Below are 19,747 nucleotides of genomic sequence, written 5' to 3' on the forward strand. Positions count from 1 at the left end.
CCCAATGTTACATCTTTCTTTAGAATTATCAGTATCTAAAGGTGGCCACTTTTTTTTCTAGCAGGACTTCTGGGATTTTAGCTATGTGGCAAGCAGAAATTCAACAGGTGAATATAACCTCAAGCAAGGAAAGAGCTGCACAGGTTTATTTCTGCATAGGCAGAAATTCATCAGAAGAAGGAAGAGAATGTAGAGCAGCCACTTTTATAAGCGAAACTGGATGTTCAGCATCATATCTAGGTCTGAAAGGCTTCTGTTAGGGAGAGGGGCTGTCATCGATTGACATTCACTTCTATTAGTTACTGTCATCCCAAGCCCCACTTTGCCCAGACAAAATCAGGGGAATACACACATGAAATCCCTACAGACAAAGTTCCAACTCCCAGCCCAATACTCAACAATATATTCAAACACTCATTATTAGATTGCTGGAATTTATTCTTCGGTCCCCACTGCAGGGTAGAGATGACTTTATCTGCAAATAGTAGCCTTTTCATTGTGGGTTTGAACTTGAACCTAGGGGGAAAGCTCCACGCTCTCAAATCCAGACTTCTGGTTTAAATGCTGGAATCCCACTTGTCAAAAAGGGGAGCATTTTCCAGGTCCTGAACCCCACATGGATGAGGTAGGAAAGCTCAAAGTTTGCTGTACAGAACACCCAGACAAAAGTGCTTAAGGTACAAAGAGTCACATTCAAAAGCTTCCACAAATTCAAGCAACTCTTCAGGTTCTAACAAATTACTTTCCTCCTCGAGAACTGTTCTGTGATGAGCAGAATTTTTGTAACATTACATTCATCCCCCCAACTCAATCCCCCACAAGATTATTTTACTTTAAAATTCATTTCAGTTAATTGAATACAAGTTTTTAAGGAGCTCGTTTCAAATCAGGTGAAGAGCACAATGTCGCTGATGCAGAATGGTGTGTTTGGAATGGATGTATTTATATATTATATAGTTTAAAAAACAAATCCAGGAATTCGATTTTGGGATACAAGCTCCTCCTCTAAGCCGGCTGGCTTATTTCAATCAGTCTTGCTTGGAATCCTTGAGTGCTTGAAGTCTTTCTAACAGTGGAGGGTGAGAATAATGCCACATAGAAAAGAGCCAGTCTGAAACGGGGAATCCCAAGTTATCTTTGTTCAACTTGATCAGGGCTGAGTACAAGTCTTGAGCCTTCCCAAGATCCTTGGCAAAAGCATCCGCTTGAAATTCAAATCGTCTGCTTAACACAGTTAAACAAAAGGAGAGGACCTGTGGAAGAAAGAGAAGGGGACTCTTGTGAAATCCCAGAATGTGCCTCAAAGCCCCACCAAACCATTTCCCCAGTTGATGGCTTTTTAATCCCTGTAATAATTCCACAGCAATCGGTATGAAAACAGAACAGAACTTTGTTAGACCATAAGCCAGACCTGGTCTGGGCACTGCTAGGCCAGTCACAGCCAGCAACCACCAACTAAGCTTGCCAGGTCAACCCAGCAGGGGACTTACTGGACGCTCTGAGAAAGGGGAAAGAAGAAGCATGCCATGCCTACATCACTTCCGGGTGATGTAGGTACGTGGGGGGGGGATGTGCCTACGTTACCCAGAAGTGACGTAAGCGCGTCTGTGATGTCCGGGGGCAGCACTCTGGTTTTGGGGCAAAACTCTAAGGTTTGAAGCTAATTCTACCATAGAGTTTTACCCAAAAAACCAAAGCGTCCCCTGCACCGATGTCACTGATATGCCTATGTCACTTTTGGGTGACGCAAGCACGTCACGTTTGGGGCGGTAACTCTCCTCTGTCAGTCACCTGGCACAGGACCAGGCAACCTTACCACCAACACAAGTGAAAAGTGAAAACAAAAGGCTTTTACCTTAAGGGATCATGTTAAAATAACTATACCACACAATGAGACAATGTCAACAAATTCACAATTGGCCACGATATAACAGTCCCGCCCAAGAAGCTCACAGATGAGTCCATGTTTCTTCCCTCCTCCATTTTACCCTAAAGACCCCAATGTGAGATGGACTAGGCTGATATTTACAGCCAAGTGGACCATAATATTTCATCCTTAGGAGCACAGATTTGTGACCTGGCATGGCCTAGTGGATAAATAATAGGACTAGGATCCTAAGAGACCCCGGTTCGAATCCCAGTGGAAGCTTATTGGGTGACCCTGGCTGGGTCGCATTTGTTCAGCCTAAAACTTATGCCACTGGGGTGATGGTTCTGAGAAAAAGGAGAAGAGGCGGAACCACACTCTAAGGTGCTTTGGGCCCCCACAGGAGAGAAGCAAACAAATGCAAAATGCAATGCATGATGTAAGTGAAAGGATAGAGGGTAGGTATTTAAACTCAGAGCATAACGTACTGGGTTTGTATAATGTGCTTGTTGGTCAGAGGATGTGATTCCGTGGATAGCTAAAATTATTTACTAATTAGGTTCTAATCTGTCCTTCCTTTATAAGGTGATCTTGGCTGGGAGGAAAAAAATGGAAGGCGCTGCAGGCTCCAGAGGTGAAAGCCGACTGGCAAACACTGACAGTTGGGGTCAAATAATTGGAGATTTTTTTGGGGGGAAGGGGTTTTCAGTTAACAGTAGGCTTCTGCAGAGGGAAACAGAGAGAGAGATGGCATGCCTTCCCCCTCTTTCCTTCAATACCCCCAACCTCACATGCTGTTGGGTTCCCCGCTCCCCTGCCCCAGTGCTTCAGCCCCTTGTCCCCACTCCTCCACTTGCAGCTGCTGGATGACCTTGGGCAAGCCATAGTTCTGGCACAGCTGTTCTTGAAAAACAGCAGTTTCTGTCAGAGCTCTCTCGGCCCCACCTATCACCCTGTCTGTTGTGGGGAGGGGAAGGGAAAGGAGTTTGTAAGCCACTCTGAGACACCTTTGGGTAGTGAAGGGCAGGGTATAAATCCAATCGCTTCTTCTTTAGTTATTTTATTATTACACTTCATTTTGTACAGAATAAATAATAGTTGTGGATTTCATTAAATCAGCCTAATTTATTATTGCTCTGACCTGGACAGCCCTGGTTAGCCTGATCTCATCAGATCTCGGAAGTTAAGCAGAGTCAGCTCTGCTTAGTATTTGGATGGGGAAACACCAAGGAATACCAAGATAGCAGGCAATGGCAAACCACCTTCGAATGTCTCTTGCCTTCAAAACTTCATGAGGTCTCCGTAAATCAGCTGCGACTTGATGGCAAAAAAAGGAATTACTATAGCATAAGCATAATGGCAAAAGGAAAGGAGTGGGTGAAGACTACTTACATACTCTCAAAGAACATTTAGCACTCTACTAGAATATGGCATGAATATAAATTTAAGTTATTTGAGTGTTCTTGGTTAAAGTCTCTGGTGTCAGCATGGTTTGAAGAGGGGAAACAAACCCATAAAGTGTCACGTGGAGTTCAATGTGTGATTCTGAGCATTACATTACCTCGTTATAAGGCGAGAAAATAAACTGAAAGATGATCAAGAGGCCTATCAGGGTAGGCTGGGTATTGTAGAATCCAAATGCAGTGAAAAGCTCCTTTCGACCAATCAGGACAGCAAACAAGAAGAAACACAAGAAGGAATTCATCTGGGGGTGGTGAGGAGAGAAGCATATCCATTAGCTGTCTTGCATACTGCTGTAAAAAGGCAGGGGTTACAAGTCCATTAAATAAATCATCCTGCTCTTTTTCAGTGTTGCAAAAATACCCGAAATTCAGTAGTGCTCTGAGCATGAGCTTTGGGAGCAACCAGACACTCAAGGCCTTTTTCACTAACTTTTAATGAAGGTTTCAGCCCTCTGCGCATGCACATGCGCAATGGTGAGCCAAAAGGCCTGCTCTAGTGGAAGGTCCGTATGCTCGTTGGAGCATGCATGAATCTACAGACTGAACCTTTACATTGTACAATACTTGTGTTACTGTCCAGTCAACCAACGTCTTGAACAGGAAACACAACTAAAATACTAATGGGGTTTAGCAGTCCAACGAGCTATCGCTACTACCAAATATTTTGTCGCTTTTTGTCACTTAGCAACCATGAAACATTGGCCTCTGCATACATTTTTTCCCCAAAGGAAATATCGACTCATCTCTAACATGTAAAATCATAGCGATTCAAAGAGAATATGATCAATAGCATCAATATTCCCTAATCTACAGGCACATAATCTATCAGAGAACGCTATGCCAAAGTGCCTTCCTGTCATAACTGCTGGAGGAAAGGCATTCAGACGGGCCAACATAAAAGCCGTTCTGTATCTTGCCACAATCAAAGTCCGAAAATACTATGGGATCTTCAATGGGGTGCGTATCCCAATAGCAAGAGAGGAACAAACCCTATGAGATCTTACAACAGTACTGTTACAATCTAGCTTTTTCAAACACCTTTTAATCAGGCAATATAAGTCCTGACACTCTAGTGTGTTTAACACATCAGCAGTAACTTTTAGACATTTAATCTTCTCTTCCAGTAGCCTGTCTCAGTCAGATTTAAAACTGTCACTCTTAACTAATCTTAAAAGTCCCAGCAGCAAATGAGACCTCAAGATGTTTAACTTAAAAGCTCTTGGCCAGGCCCATTTCTCCAATGATTGGTCTCCTACTTCAGTGTGCAATACCATGCCCACTATATTGTACAATAGTGATATTTCTTCAAAGCTATTCAGGGAAACTTGGGCTACATTTTATCTAGTGCTGTTGACCACCGCTGGATGTTGCCTAAATTATTTACTTTTATTATTCATTTATTTTATTCTGCCTTTCTTCCTGAGACTCCAGGCAGATTACAGGATATAAAACAGTGCCATCAGACCACATCAAAACAACCAATGGACAATGCAAGAAGTCTATGAATACAGAATTAGGGAACAACTATCCTAAGGATTGGTCACATCCTTTTCCCCAGCTCACACTCCATCAGAACTGAGCACAGAGAACTGAGAGAGGAAGGAAGACATTAACAATATCAAAATCAGACCATGAAACCCTTTGCAAAAAGTTGTGATGAACATACAAAGCTGCTTTATACCAGGTAGGCCCACTGGTCCATCAAGTTCAGTATTGTCCGCTCTGACCAGCAGCAGCTCTCCAGGGTCTCAGGAGGCGAAAGGTCTTCCCTAGCTCCTATTCTCTATAGTCTTCTTAACTGTAGATACTAGGGATTAAACCTGGGATCTTCCGCACGCAAAACCCATGGCTCTACCCTGAGCCGTGGCTCCTTCAAAAGCAGAAGTATACGCTGCCGCCTTATACTGAACCAGCCCAATGGTCCAAAAAGCTCCATGTTGTCTACTCTGACTGGTGGCAGCTCTCCAGAGAACTGTCTTCCTAACACCTGCTACTTGAGATCCTTCCACTGGAGATGTCAGAGGAGGAATCTACTTCATGCATAGCGTGCGCTCTTAGTACACAGAAGGCCCCAGGTTCAATCCTTGACATCACCAGTTTAAAAGGAACAGATAATAGGTAATGTGAAGGACTTCAAGCCTGAGATCCCGAAGAGCCACCACCAGTCTGAGTAGACAATACTGGCCTAGACGGACCAAGGGTCTGATTCAGTATAAGGCACCTTCATGTGTTCAAACTCACTCAAAGCATGCCCTCATTCCCTTCCACCACTTTTATGCTACAGGGATATCACTGTATTTGAAGAACTGGATCCACCTTATCAATGGCAGCAGCATGGAAAGAAATAGAACTATCTTCATTTCTAAGAGAACAAGAAAGGAACACACAGTAAAAAAAAACGGAGATATCACAAACACATGAAACTACCTTATCCTGAATCAGACTGTCCGTCCATCAAGGTCAGTATCATCTACTCAGACTAGCAGCCGCTCCCCAGAGTCTCAGGCAGAGGTCTTTCACATCATTTACTACTTTATCATTTTAACTGGAGATGGTGAGACTTGAACCTGGGACCTCCTGCATGCCACTGAGCCACGGCCCCTCCCCTGATATCCCTGTTACTTTCCACTCACCTGGCTGATGACAATGTTCTTGATGGTGTGGCCAAGCTTCCAGTGCCCCAGCTCATGGCCCAGCACAGCCAAGACTTCTTCGTTTTTGCAGCCTTGTTTCTTACTCTGGATCAAAAGAAAATCTATGCAATAAGCTGTCACTATACACGCAAGAACAATTTTAAATAATGTTACTGAAGTCTATGAAGGGGGAAAAAATAGAACCCCAGTTCAGATTAGTGAAATATCAATATAAACACAAAATCCATTCAAAAATGAGTGCTGTAATCAAGATACTGAATTTATATAAAGATGAACGCTGGCTGAACATCCACATTAAAAATATACGATAGAAGGCAGCCAGTTCTGTCACATTTTTAACCTGCCCTTTCCCCAAGGAGCGTAGGGTGGTCCTCTCCTCAGTCTCCTCAGTCCTCAGTCAGTTCTGCCACATTTTTAACCTGCCCTTTCCCCAAGGAGCGTAGGGTGGTCCTCTCCTCCATTTTACCCTCACAACAGCCTTGTAAGGTAGGCCAGGCTGAAAAGAGGACAATGGGCCCAAGTTCACCCGGTGAGCCTCCCGGACGACTGGGGATTTGAGCTGCCTCTCACCAGTCCCAGTCCTCTATAACCATTATGCAACTTTGCTGGCATCCATGAACAGAAGAAGGTGGAAGTTTTCTGCAATTCCCCCTTCTCCCCGTGGACCTCTGGCTCCCTCCTGAAGCTGTTCCTGAGGCCCCCTCCCCCAACAACACCATTTTGTGGGGCACTGTGGGATTCGGTGGAAGGTGGGAGGCAGGGAATTCATGCTCCTTAGATGGATATTCCTTCCATCCAAGCCAGTGACTCTCAGAGAGCTGATGGCAACACCTGTCCTTGATCCTTACATAAGCCAGTAAACAGATCTTTAAAGGGCAGGTATCCCATGCTGCAGTCCCGAGTTGGATAGCCCAGGCTAACCCGCTCTTCTCAGATCTTGGAAGCTGAGCAGGATCGGCCATTTCGATGAGAGACCATGAAGGGTAATATGAGAACCAAAAAACAGGGCGTCACAAATTCCAGAAGGGCAGAAACCACTGCTCTTCCCCCAATGACAAATCTCACTTTGGCTTTAGCTGGCGTCTCCGTTCCTTCCCCGTTTTCCCCAGCCACCTGGGACTCTGAACCAGCATCCTCAGGACGCTCTTTGTTAAGTGCAGAATAATCCTCTAGGAGTGTGTCAAAAAGCACGATGCGCTTATTCTTAAAGAAGCCATAGAAATAAGCGTTGCTGTGGGAGGATCGTTTGGAACCTGTGGAAGGGAAGAGAGGACCAGGTCTTACTATGCAAGCTGCCGAACATACTCCAGAATCCCAAGGATGTGTTTCCCTTTACTCAAGTCAGGAACCTACTTATATCCTGTAATCTTCCTTCTCCCGAAACACAACCTCCCTCAAACGCATGCAACACCCTGAGCCTGTTTGCGGGGAGGGCGGGATAGAAGTCCAATAAATAAATAAAGAAAACACGTAACAATGTTCGGATGACGTCTGAGTTCTCCAAGAGCATCACCGTGCCCTGGGCTTATTTCTTCCAATAGATTAGATCTGTTAACTCTTTTACTAGTGCAAGAGGAAAGAAAGGCAAGTCCACCCAATTTATTTATTTATTTACAAAATTTGTACCCCGCCTTTCTGGCCCTTAAAGGCCACTGAGGTGGCTAACAGTTAAAAAGAGTGTTATAAAAACATATACTTAAAAAATTAAAACTGAAACACGTATTTAAAACCACAGACAAACAGTATTTAGAGCACAGGGCAGGAAGGAAGGAATCGAGGGAAAAGCAGACAAATGTTTTTAAAAAGTTTTCAAGAAAACGATGACAAGAACATGACAGGCAACTGCCGCATCTTCCTGCAGACAGCAGCTCAATCTTGCACCCCATGATTCTTGGGCAAGCTTTATGAAAACATGAGAGCCTGAAGAATACAACAGAGATGGCTTTCTAAACAGACCTGTTCTGCCTGTATTCTTCAAAGGCTCACATGTGAAAAAGTTCCCATGGTCAACACCTAAAGGCTGCATCCTCAGCAGCATTATCTCACCTGACTCATAACGCCCGCTTCCCTTTCTCTTTGTCATTGTTATATTATAGATTTTATTGAGGCACACTGAATATCTTTTTTTTTGGGGGGGGGCAGATGGACCCTCAAAATAAATACACCCTCATCTCTACCCGGCTCAGAGTCTGAGACCAGCCAAACCACACCCATCCACTTCGCCTCTCACCTTCTACAACGTAAACTTTGGTCAGAGGGAAGTCTATATTCTTTGCCATTGCTTCGATTTGTTGCTTGAGCTCTCCTTCGGGGAGGGGAATGAATTTATCGAACAGAGGAGCAATGTAGTCTGCATAGATGGTGACGAGAACCTACGAGAGAAGCAGAAGCGTTAAAGCAGGGCCGTCTTTCTTCAGTTTATCAACATTCAGTGCTTTGAACATGCAGGTAACACTGGGCTGGATCCACAGAATCACAGAGTTGGAAAGGGCCACACAGCCCATCGAGTCCAGAAGTCCCGTGTGGTACCCGTGGGTGCTGCAGCACCTGCCAAGCGCTTTTAGAAAGTTGGTGGGAGTACGCTTTTGCCCAGCAGACTAAAAGGCCTCTTTGTTCAACAGAACTTCTGCTTGAACTGTTGAAGAGCTTCTATTATAGAGTTAAACACAACCTTGATCCCTGAGGTTTTGTGGCTGGTTTTGCCACCTGCAGTAGCCATTTTGTGATTGTGTCTACCAGCTTGTGTAAGAATTCCAAAGGTGCCTGAAGGTTCAAAAAGGCTGGGGGTGGTGGTGGCCTGATTTAGTCCAACCTCCTGCTCGATGCAGGACCAGCCTAAAACACCCCTGACAAGTGTTTGTCCAGCTACTGCTGGAAGACCACTGGAGGCTCTCCAAAGGCTATCCTCCACAGGTTCCTCCCTGAACAGGATAAAGTTTGCTTGGCATAGTAGCTAGACTGGGAGACCCAAGTCCAAATCCCCACAAATCCTGCTGGGTGACCTTGGGCCAGCCACTCCCTCTTTCTCAGCCCAGCCTTCCTAACAGGGCTGTTATGGGGACAAAATGGAAGAAGGGCAGGAAAAATGATTTTTCTGAATATATGAATGGAAACAACTTTGGATCCCACACATCCCCTTTCTAGTCACTAAATCCAGGCCATGTTCTGCCCAGCACTCCCCTTCAACTTTGGGGCTGCGAAGTAGGGGATGAGGACTCACTGATGGTCTTTTTGGGATGGGACAAAACACACACTCTGTCTTGTAAAAGACACTAACCGCCCCTCTGTATCAAATTCCCTCTTTCAATATCCCTTGAAGAACAGACAGAGGAAGTAGCTAGGCTGTGGATGGGCTGGGTTTGAATCCAATCCTTTTGGTTTGGGGCCTACTGTCCCAGTCTGCCAAAATGCTTAAACAACCCCCAATCCAAAGTCTGAGAGAGAGAGAGAAAAATAAACGCTCCAAGAAGGAATTGGGCCATTTTGTGTATTCCATAAAATCATTAATACAGACCTCTGACTTTAAGGTTTTAAAACGCAGAATCCTAGAAGCCCTGGCAATTATTGTCTATTATTTATTTAGTTACTTCTTATCTACCATGACTTTCTCCCCAGCGTGGAACCAGAATGCCATACGCCATTCTCCTCCCCTCCATTTTATCCTCACTTCCTGTGAATGACACATTGGGTGGTGAGTGGGTGACTGATCCAAGGTCACTCAGCAAGCTTCCATGGCAGAGTGAGGATCTGAATCTGGGTCTCCAAGCACCTGGCCTGACACTCTAACCGTTAAACCACACTGGCTCTCCGATCCAAGCAAAGAGCAGGCTGAGAAACAAAGAAAGCGAAGATCCAGCCAATGTGGACTTATTTTCAGTTCATCGGAGTAAGATTTAAACCCTTTAAACCATGGGATCTAAAAAGTGCTCAGCTCTGACACATGAAGCTGCCTTATCAGACCCTTGGTTCGTTAAGGTGAGTATCGTCCACTCAGACTGGCAGCAGGTCTATGAAACTCCTTGTGAAATTCTGCAGGGCCTGCGAGGTTGAGATGTTCCGCCAGGTTTTTTGGTTGGGGATAGCGCCAGTTTTCATCTTGGCTGGCACCCTGTTCCACTCTCCACATTTGTCTTACCCTTTCCCCCCTGCCCATGAAGTGGCCAGCAGTCTGAAAATGGATTAATTTGTTCACCATCTGTTTTAAAATGTGCTGTTTGACTTTAATTGTTTTAACTAGTGTATGTTTCTATTCATATTGTACATCGCCCAGAGCCCTGCAGTAATTAATTGGGTGATTAATAAATTTAATAAATAATAATAATAATAATAAAAGAGCTCTTAGACATCACCTACCACCTGATCCTTTAAAACTGGAGATGCTGGGGACTGAACTTGGAATGTTATGTATACCAAGCAGATGCTCTACCACTGAGCCACGGCCCCTCCCCGAGGTTAGGCTGGCTGGTGCCCAAAATGCTCTATACCAAAGGAAATGCTCAAAATCATTGTGCAGTAAAACTATGCAAATAGCTCAGACCAAGTCAGCCCAGCCACATTCATACAAGACAATCCAGAAAGGCCACAGTGATTTGGAATAGAAAGTTGTGCCTTCAGCAGAGACGTTGTATGAATGACTGAAACGAGCTTCTTCCTAGTGTAACAGAATAGCACAGCAAAGAGCTGGAAGCAAAATACTCACCAAAGAGACCACTAACGTGAAAAGCCACGCATAGATGAAGAAATAGTCTCCTCCTATTTTAATAATGTAAAGCAAAAGCGCCGTTACGGGCAACAGGATGCATTGAGTCACAATGAACTTCTTGATAGCGTCTTTAAAAAAGAATCCTAGAGTCTGCGAAAGGACAAGAAAAGAAACAACTTTATTAGATCTGCTATTTTGAAGCTAGCTGAAGGAACGCAGCAGTTTCAACAAAGCGAGTTTAAAACCTGTCTGGGCCTGCATACAAACAAGAGCTATCGGTCGTCAGGATCAGTAGTGAGTTAAAGCACAGTAAAAAAAGTGACAATTTCCCTTGACGATACTACAAAAGGTAGACATTTAACCACTGCAGAAGGCTGCCCACAGGATTAGGACCCATCGTTCACTCTCTTTCAGAATGACTCTTTCAGTGATTAAAAACGTGGGAACACGACAGCTGTGCCAGATCAACACACAAAGAAACAGATTTTACTGTTTACGGGAACGAACGCAGCAGCATGGAAGAAGACTGATCATCACTTGGCAGCTATACTTGTGCATTCCACCCTACCTGTTGATTGAAGCCGTGTTTTTCCTCTATCACGAAAGTATTATAGAGGCTCCAGGGCAGGCCTGTGACTGCGCTGAAAAGAGTAGCAAGCAGCAAGAAAACCAGGGACTGGCTAATCTAAACGTAAGAGGGGAGAAGGGGGGGGGGAGAAAAAGAAATCATGAGCAGGTACTGGTTGCATTCTAAATTAGACACACACAAACACACAATGTTTCTAGACTTATGGATGGGCTCCAGCTTTTCCCAAGGCACACAGCCAGCTGTGCAGGTTTCTGTGTGCTCTTGACAGGCCAACTGCATCATGGCTCTCCACTGCTAGGGTTGCCAGCTCTAGGTTGGGAAATACCTGGAGATTCTGGGGGTGGAGTCTGAGGTGGGCGGGGTTTGGGGAGGGACTTCAGTGGGGTAGAATGCCATAGAGTCCAGCTTTTCTCCAGGTGAACTGATCTCTGTCGCCTGGAGTTGTAAACCCAGATCATCTCCAGCCACCACCTGGAGATGGGCAACACTATCCCCGCACACACTGCAGATGGGACAGGACGTAATCCCACCACATGCCAAAAGTGGAAGATGGCCCCAGAGGCCCTTTGGAGGCTACACATTTCCTGGTATCTGGAGCAGGTAGTGCAGTGATTTTCTTGCACTCTGCTTTTTTCTTTGTCCCCCAAGGCCTGGTATCTTCGGTCAGCAGTAGTCCCTCTTCTACTGGTCTACGGGCCTCCGCAATTGCCCTGAGTGCACTGAATCAGTTTTCGACTAAACATTAGGAAGAACTTCCTGACAGGTTCCTCAGTGGAACAGGCTTCCTCAGGAGGTGGTGGGCTCTGGAGGTTTTTAAGCAGAGGCTAGATGGCCATCTGACAGCAATGCTGATTCTGTGAATTTAGGCAGATCATGAGAGGGAGGGCAGGAAGGGTTGCCTCAGTGCTTAGTTCTCATGGTCCTTTCTTACACACCCAGGGAAATGCTGATCACCACTTTGGGATCAGGAAGCAATTTTTCTCCAGGCCAGTTTGGCTGGAGATCCTGGAGGTTTTTTTGCCATCTTCTGAGCATGGAACTGGGGTCACTGTGGGTGTGGGGGTGAGGTATTTGTGAATCTCCTGTATTGTGCAGGGGGTTGAACTAGATGACTCTGGAGGTCCCTTCCAACTCTATGAATTATGTCTGTTTCTCCCCTCTATACCACCCTAGACGTTGGATCCTGACTACATTTTCTAATGGCAGGATGGAACCTTCCTGCCCTCTCCCCCCCACTGCACCCCACTGACATCTACAAAGTGCTGATCCTGGGGAACAGGGTACCTGAGGAATGACACAAGGTGGGTCTGCAACAGGAAGGGAGACATTTCACTGGAAACGGCCCATTTGGTCTGGATGCAGCCCTATCTCTGGAATCATACCTATGCTTACCAGGAAGCAAGCCCCATGAAAGGCAGCAGAATTTCCTTCCAAGTGAACATGCATCGGATTAGGCTGCAAATTCATGAGGCAAACACTCACGTGCTTCTAATCTGGAAGTGTGACTTCAGCTCCCAGCAAATATGCAACGATTAATGACTGTGGTCTATACTGCTGTGTTAAGTAGGATCCTACTTAGGTCATTTCTTTTTTTCTTTTCTTTTTTTGAAATAAATTTTTATTTAATTATAAAAACCAGACATAAACATCAAGTACACACCCCACTCCCCATATAGAAAACAACCTACAGTATACATATAGCAACAAAACAAAAAAGAGGGGGGAAAGAGAAGAAAAGTGAAAAAGAAGCAAATTAAGGCATTGGTAGAGAGCTCAACATTCAGCACAAAGAGAAGGAATTCTTTCCCCTTCTTTTTTCTTTTCCTCTACTTAGGTAATTTCTGTACTGCTTAATGCGCCGTGTGAATACTTATGCTATGCTTCAGTTCTTTCTAGTGGTTCAGACTTCTAAAACCCTAACGGCATTGTTTGTTGGATGTCCCACTTTTGTGACTGTGCTGGCTCACTAGGAGGAATCCGCCTTGAGTCCCTGTGAGAAAAGCAGACTATAAATAAGGTGAATGAAATAAAGACGGAGGTAACAGTGGGGAGTGGGAACTAAGGGCTTTCATCATTTCTCAAGCAGTGTTCTCATCTACTCTTAGTTTGAGGATTATGTTATTAATACTATTTCAGACTGTTCTATGTGTTTTTATTGACCATTTTTAATTGGCATGTTTTTATTGAAGCTTTCACTGTATGATTTGGGTTTTTCTTAAATTGTCTGCATGGTGATTTGCTTAGTTCTGTTTTACTGCACACACATTTTCTAAATAAACCAATTCTATGCAGCTGGAACAGAATCATTTAAAAAAAAAATGAGCGAGTCAGGTTTGAATCAGCTCCTGCTAGTGTACACGCAGTGCTGCAGTGTGATGCTATGGAAACCAAATGATGGGCTCGGGGAAAAATTCATGTAATTCCTCTGCACTAAGCCTAAGCACAGTTACACCCTTCTAAGCCCATGGACTTCAACAGGCTTAGAAAGCTATAACTCTGCTTAGGACTGCAGTGAAAGCTATAACTCTGCTTAGTACTTTTCAGGTGATCAGTAGGGTTGCCAAACTCCAGGGGGCACCTGGAGATCTCCCACTATTACAATTGATCTCCAGATGACCAAGATAAGAACATAAGAGAAGCCAATGTTGGATCAGACTAATGGCCCATCCAGTCCAACACTCTGTCACATGGTGGCCAAAAATATCAGGTGCCATCAGGAGGTCCAGCAGTGGGACCAGGACACTAGAAGCATTCCCACTGTTGCCCCCCCCCCAAGCACCAAGAATACAGTACATCACTTGCCCCAGCCTGAGAGTTCCTATCTATACCTTGTGGCTAATAGCCACTGGTGGACCTCTGCTCCATATGCTTATCTAATTCCCTCTTGAAGCTGTCCATGCTTGTAGCCACCACCACCTCTTGTGGCATTGAATTCCATGTGTTAATCACTCTTTGGGGGAAGAAGTACTTCCTTTTATCTGTTCCAACCCAACTGCTCAGCAATTTCATTGAGTGCCCATGAGTTCTTGTATTGTGAGAAAGGGAGAAAAGTATTTCTTTCTCTACCTGCACTGTCCCATGCATAATCTTGTAAACCTCGACCATGTCACCCCCAGTTGTCATGTCTCCAAGCTAAAGAGCCCCAAATGTTTTAACCTTTCTTCATAGGGAAAGTGTTCCAGCCCTTTTATCCTTCTAGCTGCCATTTTCTGCACTTTTTCCAATACTATAATATTTCTTTTGAGGTGTGGTGACCAGAATTGCACACAGTATTCCAAATGAGGTCACACCATCAATTTATACGGGGGCATTATGATACGGGCTCATTTGTTTTCAATGCCCTTCCTAATAATCCCCAGCATAACGTTGGCCTTTTTTTATTGCAGTCGCACACTGTCTCGACATTTTCATTGAGTTATCTACTACAACTCCAAGATCTCTCTCTTGGTCAGTCTCTGCCAGTTCTGACCCCATCAACGTGCATTTATAGTACGTTCCCCTGGAGAAAGTATCTGCTCTGAAGGGTGGATTCTACAGCATTATACCCTGCAGAGGTCCCTCCCCTTCCCAAACCCCGTCCTCCCCAGGCTCCACCCACAAAATCTCCAGATGATTCCCAATCCAGAGCTGGCAACCCTAACGATCAAGTAAGTACCAAAACAGTTTATCTCAGAGGGTAGCCCTGCTGGTCTGCAGTAGAACAGGTAGATTCAAGTCCAGTAGCACCTTAGAGACCAACAAGATTTTTGGGGTGTGAGGTTTTGAGGCTCAAAGCTCCCTTCGTCAGGTAATAGCAAAGGTATCTGACAAAGGGAGGTTTGACTCTCGAAAGCTTGTACCCCAAAAATCTTGTTGGTCTCTAAAGGTGCTGCTGGACTCAAAACAAAAAAGCCTAGGCCGCCACCCGTCTGCAGTCACATATAGCAGTGGAAGGGTTATCTAGCATGAGGTAGTTAGTATACAGATGCTCAGTAAAATCTCAGGGCCTACCTCATACTCTGGTCCAAAGCCAGCGTATTCAGAGATCTCTCCAGATACAGACCAAAGGAAAGGAATTCCTCCACACAGTAGAATCACCTGCAAAGCAAACACACAGCGTCATGGAACACGCTTGCACAAGGGTTCAAGCATCTTGAAAAGAACAAAGTAACCGAGCCTTTGCCATTTCCATCTTTGTAACCAAGCCTTTGCCATCTTTGTGCAAAAGAAGACTGAGCCTTTGCCATCTTTGTGCAAAAGAAGACTGCAGAGGAAGGCAACGGGAAACCACCCCTGCTTCTCACTTGCCTTGAAAGCCCCTTGTTGAGGTCACCATATGTTGTATATGCCATTAAAGGTCTATTGATTGATTGACTGACTTGATGGCACTTTACACATACGCTGTCCAGGGCTCTACATGGCTAAGATCCATTCCAAGGCCTGTGCACAATCTGTGCAAACATGGAATGATCAGAACACTTCCATGCTGCAGCGCCAGCAACATTTTGTTAAAAATTATTTTCGACAGTGTCTAATTGAGTCAAACTATGAAGGAAGGCAAGATGTCCTGCACTTCCTGTTACTTAGGTTAAAAACCCTTTCTCGTTACTTAGAAAAGCTATTTTATACTAAATAAGAAACACACCAAAAAAAGGGTGGAAGAAATACTCACGGTGCCCTCTACCTCTGAGTAGAGACCTGACCAAAAGCTGAAAGCACTTTTATCCAGCTGATAAAGCCGAGATTTTTCAAATGTTTCCACATCCATTATCTGTCCCAGCTCCAATGGGACATGGGTCGTCGTCTTGTACACAGTCCTCTGAAATATTTTAAACATGATTACCCTATCATTTATTTATACATGACAACCATTTTGCCAAATTATGAGAAACTGTGAAAAGAGTTTTAGGAGTAGCTTCTGGGCAGCAATAGAAAATATGGGCATTAAAATAAAAATCCCTGGAAGCTGGAAATGTGTCTGGCTTGGGCTGGCTCCTAGAGCCAAAGAACATTTGTCAAGGCATGTTGTGCAGCTTGTCAGAGTGCCAAATTTATGCCGTTGGTGGTCACAACAAATCTCTATGAGGTAAGTCTGCTTCAAATGGCCATTGGGGAAGTCACACCACTAAATCTTCTATTATCATCTGCTGCTTGGCTTGCACTCTGCCATTATTAGAGGTAGACGTCACACCCTGAACTTTGAGGGAGTAAATCCAAATTGTCTCAATGACAGAGTATTTATGGATCTTCATCCTAAACTGTACCTTCTTAATGATTTGCACTGCAGTCCTAACAACACTTTCTTGGGATTAAGCCCCACTGCACAGAGCTGAGTAGGATTTTGAGTAGACCTGCTCAGGACTGCTCCCTTGGATACCCTATCAGCAAGCGAGGAAATGAGGTCCAAGAATAGTGTGTGTGTTATATATATAATTATATGCACCTCAAACACAGAGAATCAAGGTCTAAACATCTTTGAATACTTCAGTTTACATACATAAGTTACAACAAGAAACCATGCTGGTTTATAACCTCCAGGATTGCTGTTTATGTGCTGAATTAGACCAAGAATCCTGTCATTACGGTTCTTCCCCCCCAAAAAAATGTGGGTGCATTTACCGGGGGGGCGGGGGCAGAGGAGGCTGGCACACAGGCAATGAGAGGGTACCAATGGGATGAGAATAGCAGGCTCTCCTCTCAGACTCGAAGGATAAGAAAAAAAAATAGACAAGGGAACTAAAGGACCAAACGTTATCCTGTATTGGATCTAGTACAGGGGTGGCCAAACTGTGGCTCTTTCACACATATTGTGAGGTTCCTAACAGGGCGGCTGGGGAAGTGAAGGGGAGGCCCGCCTCCCTGATCAGTCTTCCCTTCCCCAGCCAGTGTTCCCCTTCCTGGGTAGGCTTGAAGTGGGGGAGGGAGCAGAGAAAGAAAGCAATTTAAATGCGTTCTGAAAGCCCGTCCCCCTTCCCCAGCTTGGAGAAGGCATTTGTCTCTTTAAATCCCTTCTCCAAGACAAGCCAGCTGGTGTGGAGGTGTGTGGGGGTTGGAGAAGACATTCAAACTTAAAGTTGTTTTCTTTCCACCTCTCCCTTTCTCCTTCCTTCCTCCCTCCCCCATCCATTTGCTTTCTTTCCACCTTTTCGACAAATATCATTAGCAAACAGTTAAATATCATTGGACAAATAAATATCATTATCAATAGCTGTTTTGACCCCTTTTGTTTTATTTTTTGGCAGTCTCGTTTAACGCTAATAAAAAGCAAATTTGCATATCGTCCAACAAAAACGTGTGTGTGATATTTGTTCATGTCTTGCGGCTCTCAAAATGTCTGAGTCTGTGGCTCTTACGTTAAGCCAGTTTGGCCACCCCTGTTCTAGAGTATTATACCCCATTGAAGTCCCTTCCCAAACCCCACCCTCCTCAGGCTCCACCTCCAAAATCTTCATATATTTTCCAACCCAGAGCTGGCAGCCCTAAATCGCAACTGACTTTTGGCAAAGCGATAGGGTTTTCAAGGCAAGAGACATTCAGAGGTGGTTTGCCTGCGTCTGCACAGTGAACCTGGATTGCCTTCCTTGGTGGTCTCCCTTCCAATCACTAACCAGGGCCGATCCTGCTTAGCTTCCGAGATCTGGTGCGATTGGGCTAGCCTGGGCCGTCCAAGTTCCTGGCGGATGGACAGATAGAAATACACAAATTGGGTATTTCAGAGAAAAGTCTGGCTGGGACAATTCTTAGGCTTGGAATGTGGGCCGCTCCGAAAGGGAACCAGGAACCATCTGTCTTCTGCCACCACCTCTGCACTGAAACCTCTTGACTTTTTGATCCTCCTCCACTATCCATTATTTTCTGAGGAGGGGGGAAAAACTCCTTCACAATATATATATGTGGATTGTGTAGCTGATCTGAAGGTATCTACTCTGCCTACATTTCATTTGTAACTTCTTCTTTTCTCGTGAAGTTACGTGGGATGGGGCCGTGACTCAGTGGCAGAGCATCGGCTTAGCGTGCAGAAGGTCAGAGGTTAAATTCTGGGCATCTCTAGCTGAGGACCGGGTAGTGGTTGATATCAAAGACCTCCACCTGAAACCCTGGAGAACCACTGTCAGTCTGAGTATACAATACTGACCTCGATGGACCAGTGTTCTGATTCAGTATGAGTCAGCTTGATACATGTTCCTCTGTATGCTCCGGTGAGTGTGTGGACCTTACATCATGGACAGTAACTGATACTGCTTGGTGGCTGGTTGTTGTTGTTGTTCAGTCGCACAGTCGAGTTGGACTCTTCGTGACCCCGTGGACCAGATCACGCCAGGCCTTCCTGTTTTCCGCCGTCCTCTGAAGTTGGCTCAATTTCACGTTCGTTGCATCTATGACACTGTCTAACCATCCCATCCTTTGCCGTCCCCGTCTTCTTTGACCTTCAATCTTTCCCAGCATCAGGGTCTTCTCCAGTGAGTGCTGGTAGTTTCTAAGAAAAAGTGGCCTTCAGATGGCGGTGGCAACCAAAGCAGGGCCTCCGAAGCAATGCTCCCTCTAAGCTGTAGAGTCTTGTGAGCAAAAATTCTACTTTGTGAGCTACCGGCATTAAAGTTGTGAGCGAGCGATTTGGCTACCGCATAAATTAGTTTTGCCCTGGAGGCATCCTTCCGGAGCGAAGACAAAAATGTGTGAGCCGGAGGCTGTGAGCTAGCTCACGCTGACTCAGTTTAGAGGGAACACTGGTGGCTGGTAGTTTCTAAGAAAAAGCAGTAGCTAGCAGCAACGTGTCCAAAAGATTATGGAAAGAGCAGGTGGAGTGCTCCTTCTCTAAGGCTGCAGGCCCCCATTGTGGAGGAATGCTGGCAAAGGAAGCTGTCACGGACTTTGACCTCCCCATGTGATTTCTAGAGACCAAGTGCTATGAGGAAAGGTTGAAGGAGCTGGGTATGTTTAGCCTGGAGAGGAGATCACTGAGAGGTGATGTGATAACCAAGTACTTGAAGGGCTGCCGTATAGAGGATGGGGCAGAGTGGCTTTCTGTTGCCCCAGAACAGGTGGCCAAACTGTGGCTTGGAAGCCACATGTGGTTCTTTCACACATATTGTGCGGCTCCCACCACAGTGGCTGGGGGAGCAAAGGGGAGGCATGCCACCCCAATTGGTCTTTCCTTCCCCAGCCAGTGCAGAGACAGAAAGCAACTTGATCTTTAAATGCATTCTCAAAGCCCCCCCACCCCCAAGCTGTCTTGGAGAAGGCATTTGTCTCTTTAAATCCCTTCTCCAAGCCAAGCTAGCCAGCGTGGGGGCAAGGGGGCTTGGAGGACACATTTAACGTTAAAGTTGCTTTCTTTCCACCTCTCCTTCTTTCCCCCATCTATTTGCTTTCTTTCCACTTTCTTTCTTTCCACCATTCTTTCTTTCTCTCCCTCCCCATCTAAAACTATCGATTTAATATTAATAAAAGCAAATTTGCGTATTTTTCAGTAAAAACATGTGTGTAATATTT

General features: G+C 45.1%; 1 protein-coding gene across 1 annotated transcript; it reads right to left on the bottom strand.

The window, feature by feature from the left end:
* Positions 1-423: 423 nt before the first annotated feature.
* Positions 424-16,070, bottom strand: ZMPSTE24 (zinc metallopeptidase STE24). The gene is made up of 9 exons (XM_015418634.1): positions 15,927-16,070; positions 15,266-15,352; positions 11,255-11,371; positions 10,684-10,836; positions 8,215-8,356; positions 7,050-7,237; positions 5,964-6,068; positions 3,429-3,572; positions 424-1,253 (listed from the first exon to the last, which is right to left on the bottom strand). The coding sequence occupies exons 1-9, from the start codon at positions 16,020-16,022 to the stop codon at positions 1,029-1,031; spliced, it is 1,257 nt and encodes a 418-aa protein (XP_015274120.1). The 5' UTR covers positions 16,023-16,070; the 3' UTR covers positions 424-1,028.
* Positions 16,071-19,747: the final 3,677 nt, after the last annotated feature.

Source organism: Gekko japonicus, unplaced genomic scaffold (genome assembly GCF_001447785.1).
Source record: "Gekko japonicus isolate JY-2015 unplaced genomic scaffold, Gekko_japonicus_V1.1 scaffold524, whole genome shotgun sequence".
In the NCBI taxonomy this organism is placed as follows: Eukaryota; Metazoa; Chordata; class Lepidosauria; order Squamata; family Gekkonidae; genus Gekko; species Gekko japonicus.

What these genes read in the sequence shown, in the direction of transcription:
- ZMPSTE24 (XM_015418634.1), bottom strand. Translation starts at nt 16,022, where the DNA reads ATGGATGTGGAAACATTTGAAAAATCTCGGCTTTATCAGCTGGATAAA. An exon ending in GCTTTGGACCAGAGTATGAG is followed by an intron (nt 11,372 to 15,265) that starts GTAGGCCCTGAG and finishes TCTTACGTTTAG; the next exon opens with ATTAGCCAGTCCCTGGTTTT. An exon ending in AGAACATTGTCATCAGCCAG is followed by an intron (nt 3,573 to 5,963) that starts GTGAGTGGAAAG and finishes CACCACCCCCAG; the next exon opens with ATGAATTCCTTCTTGTGTTT.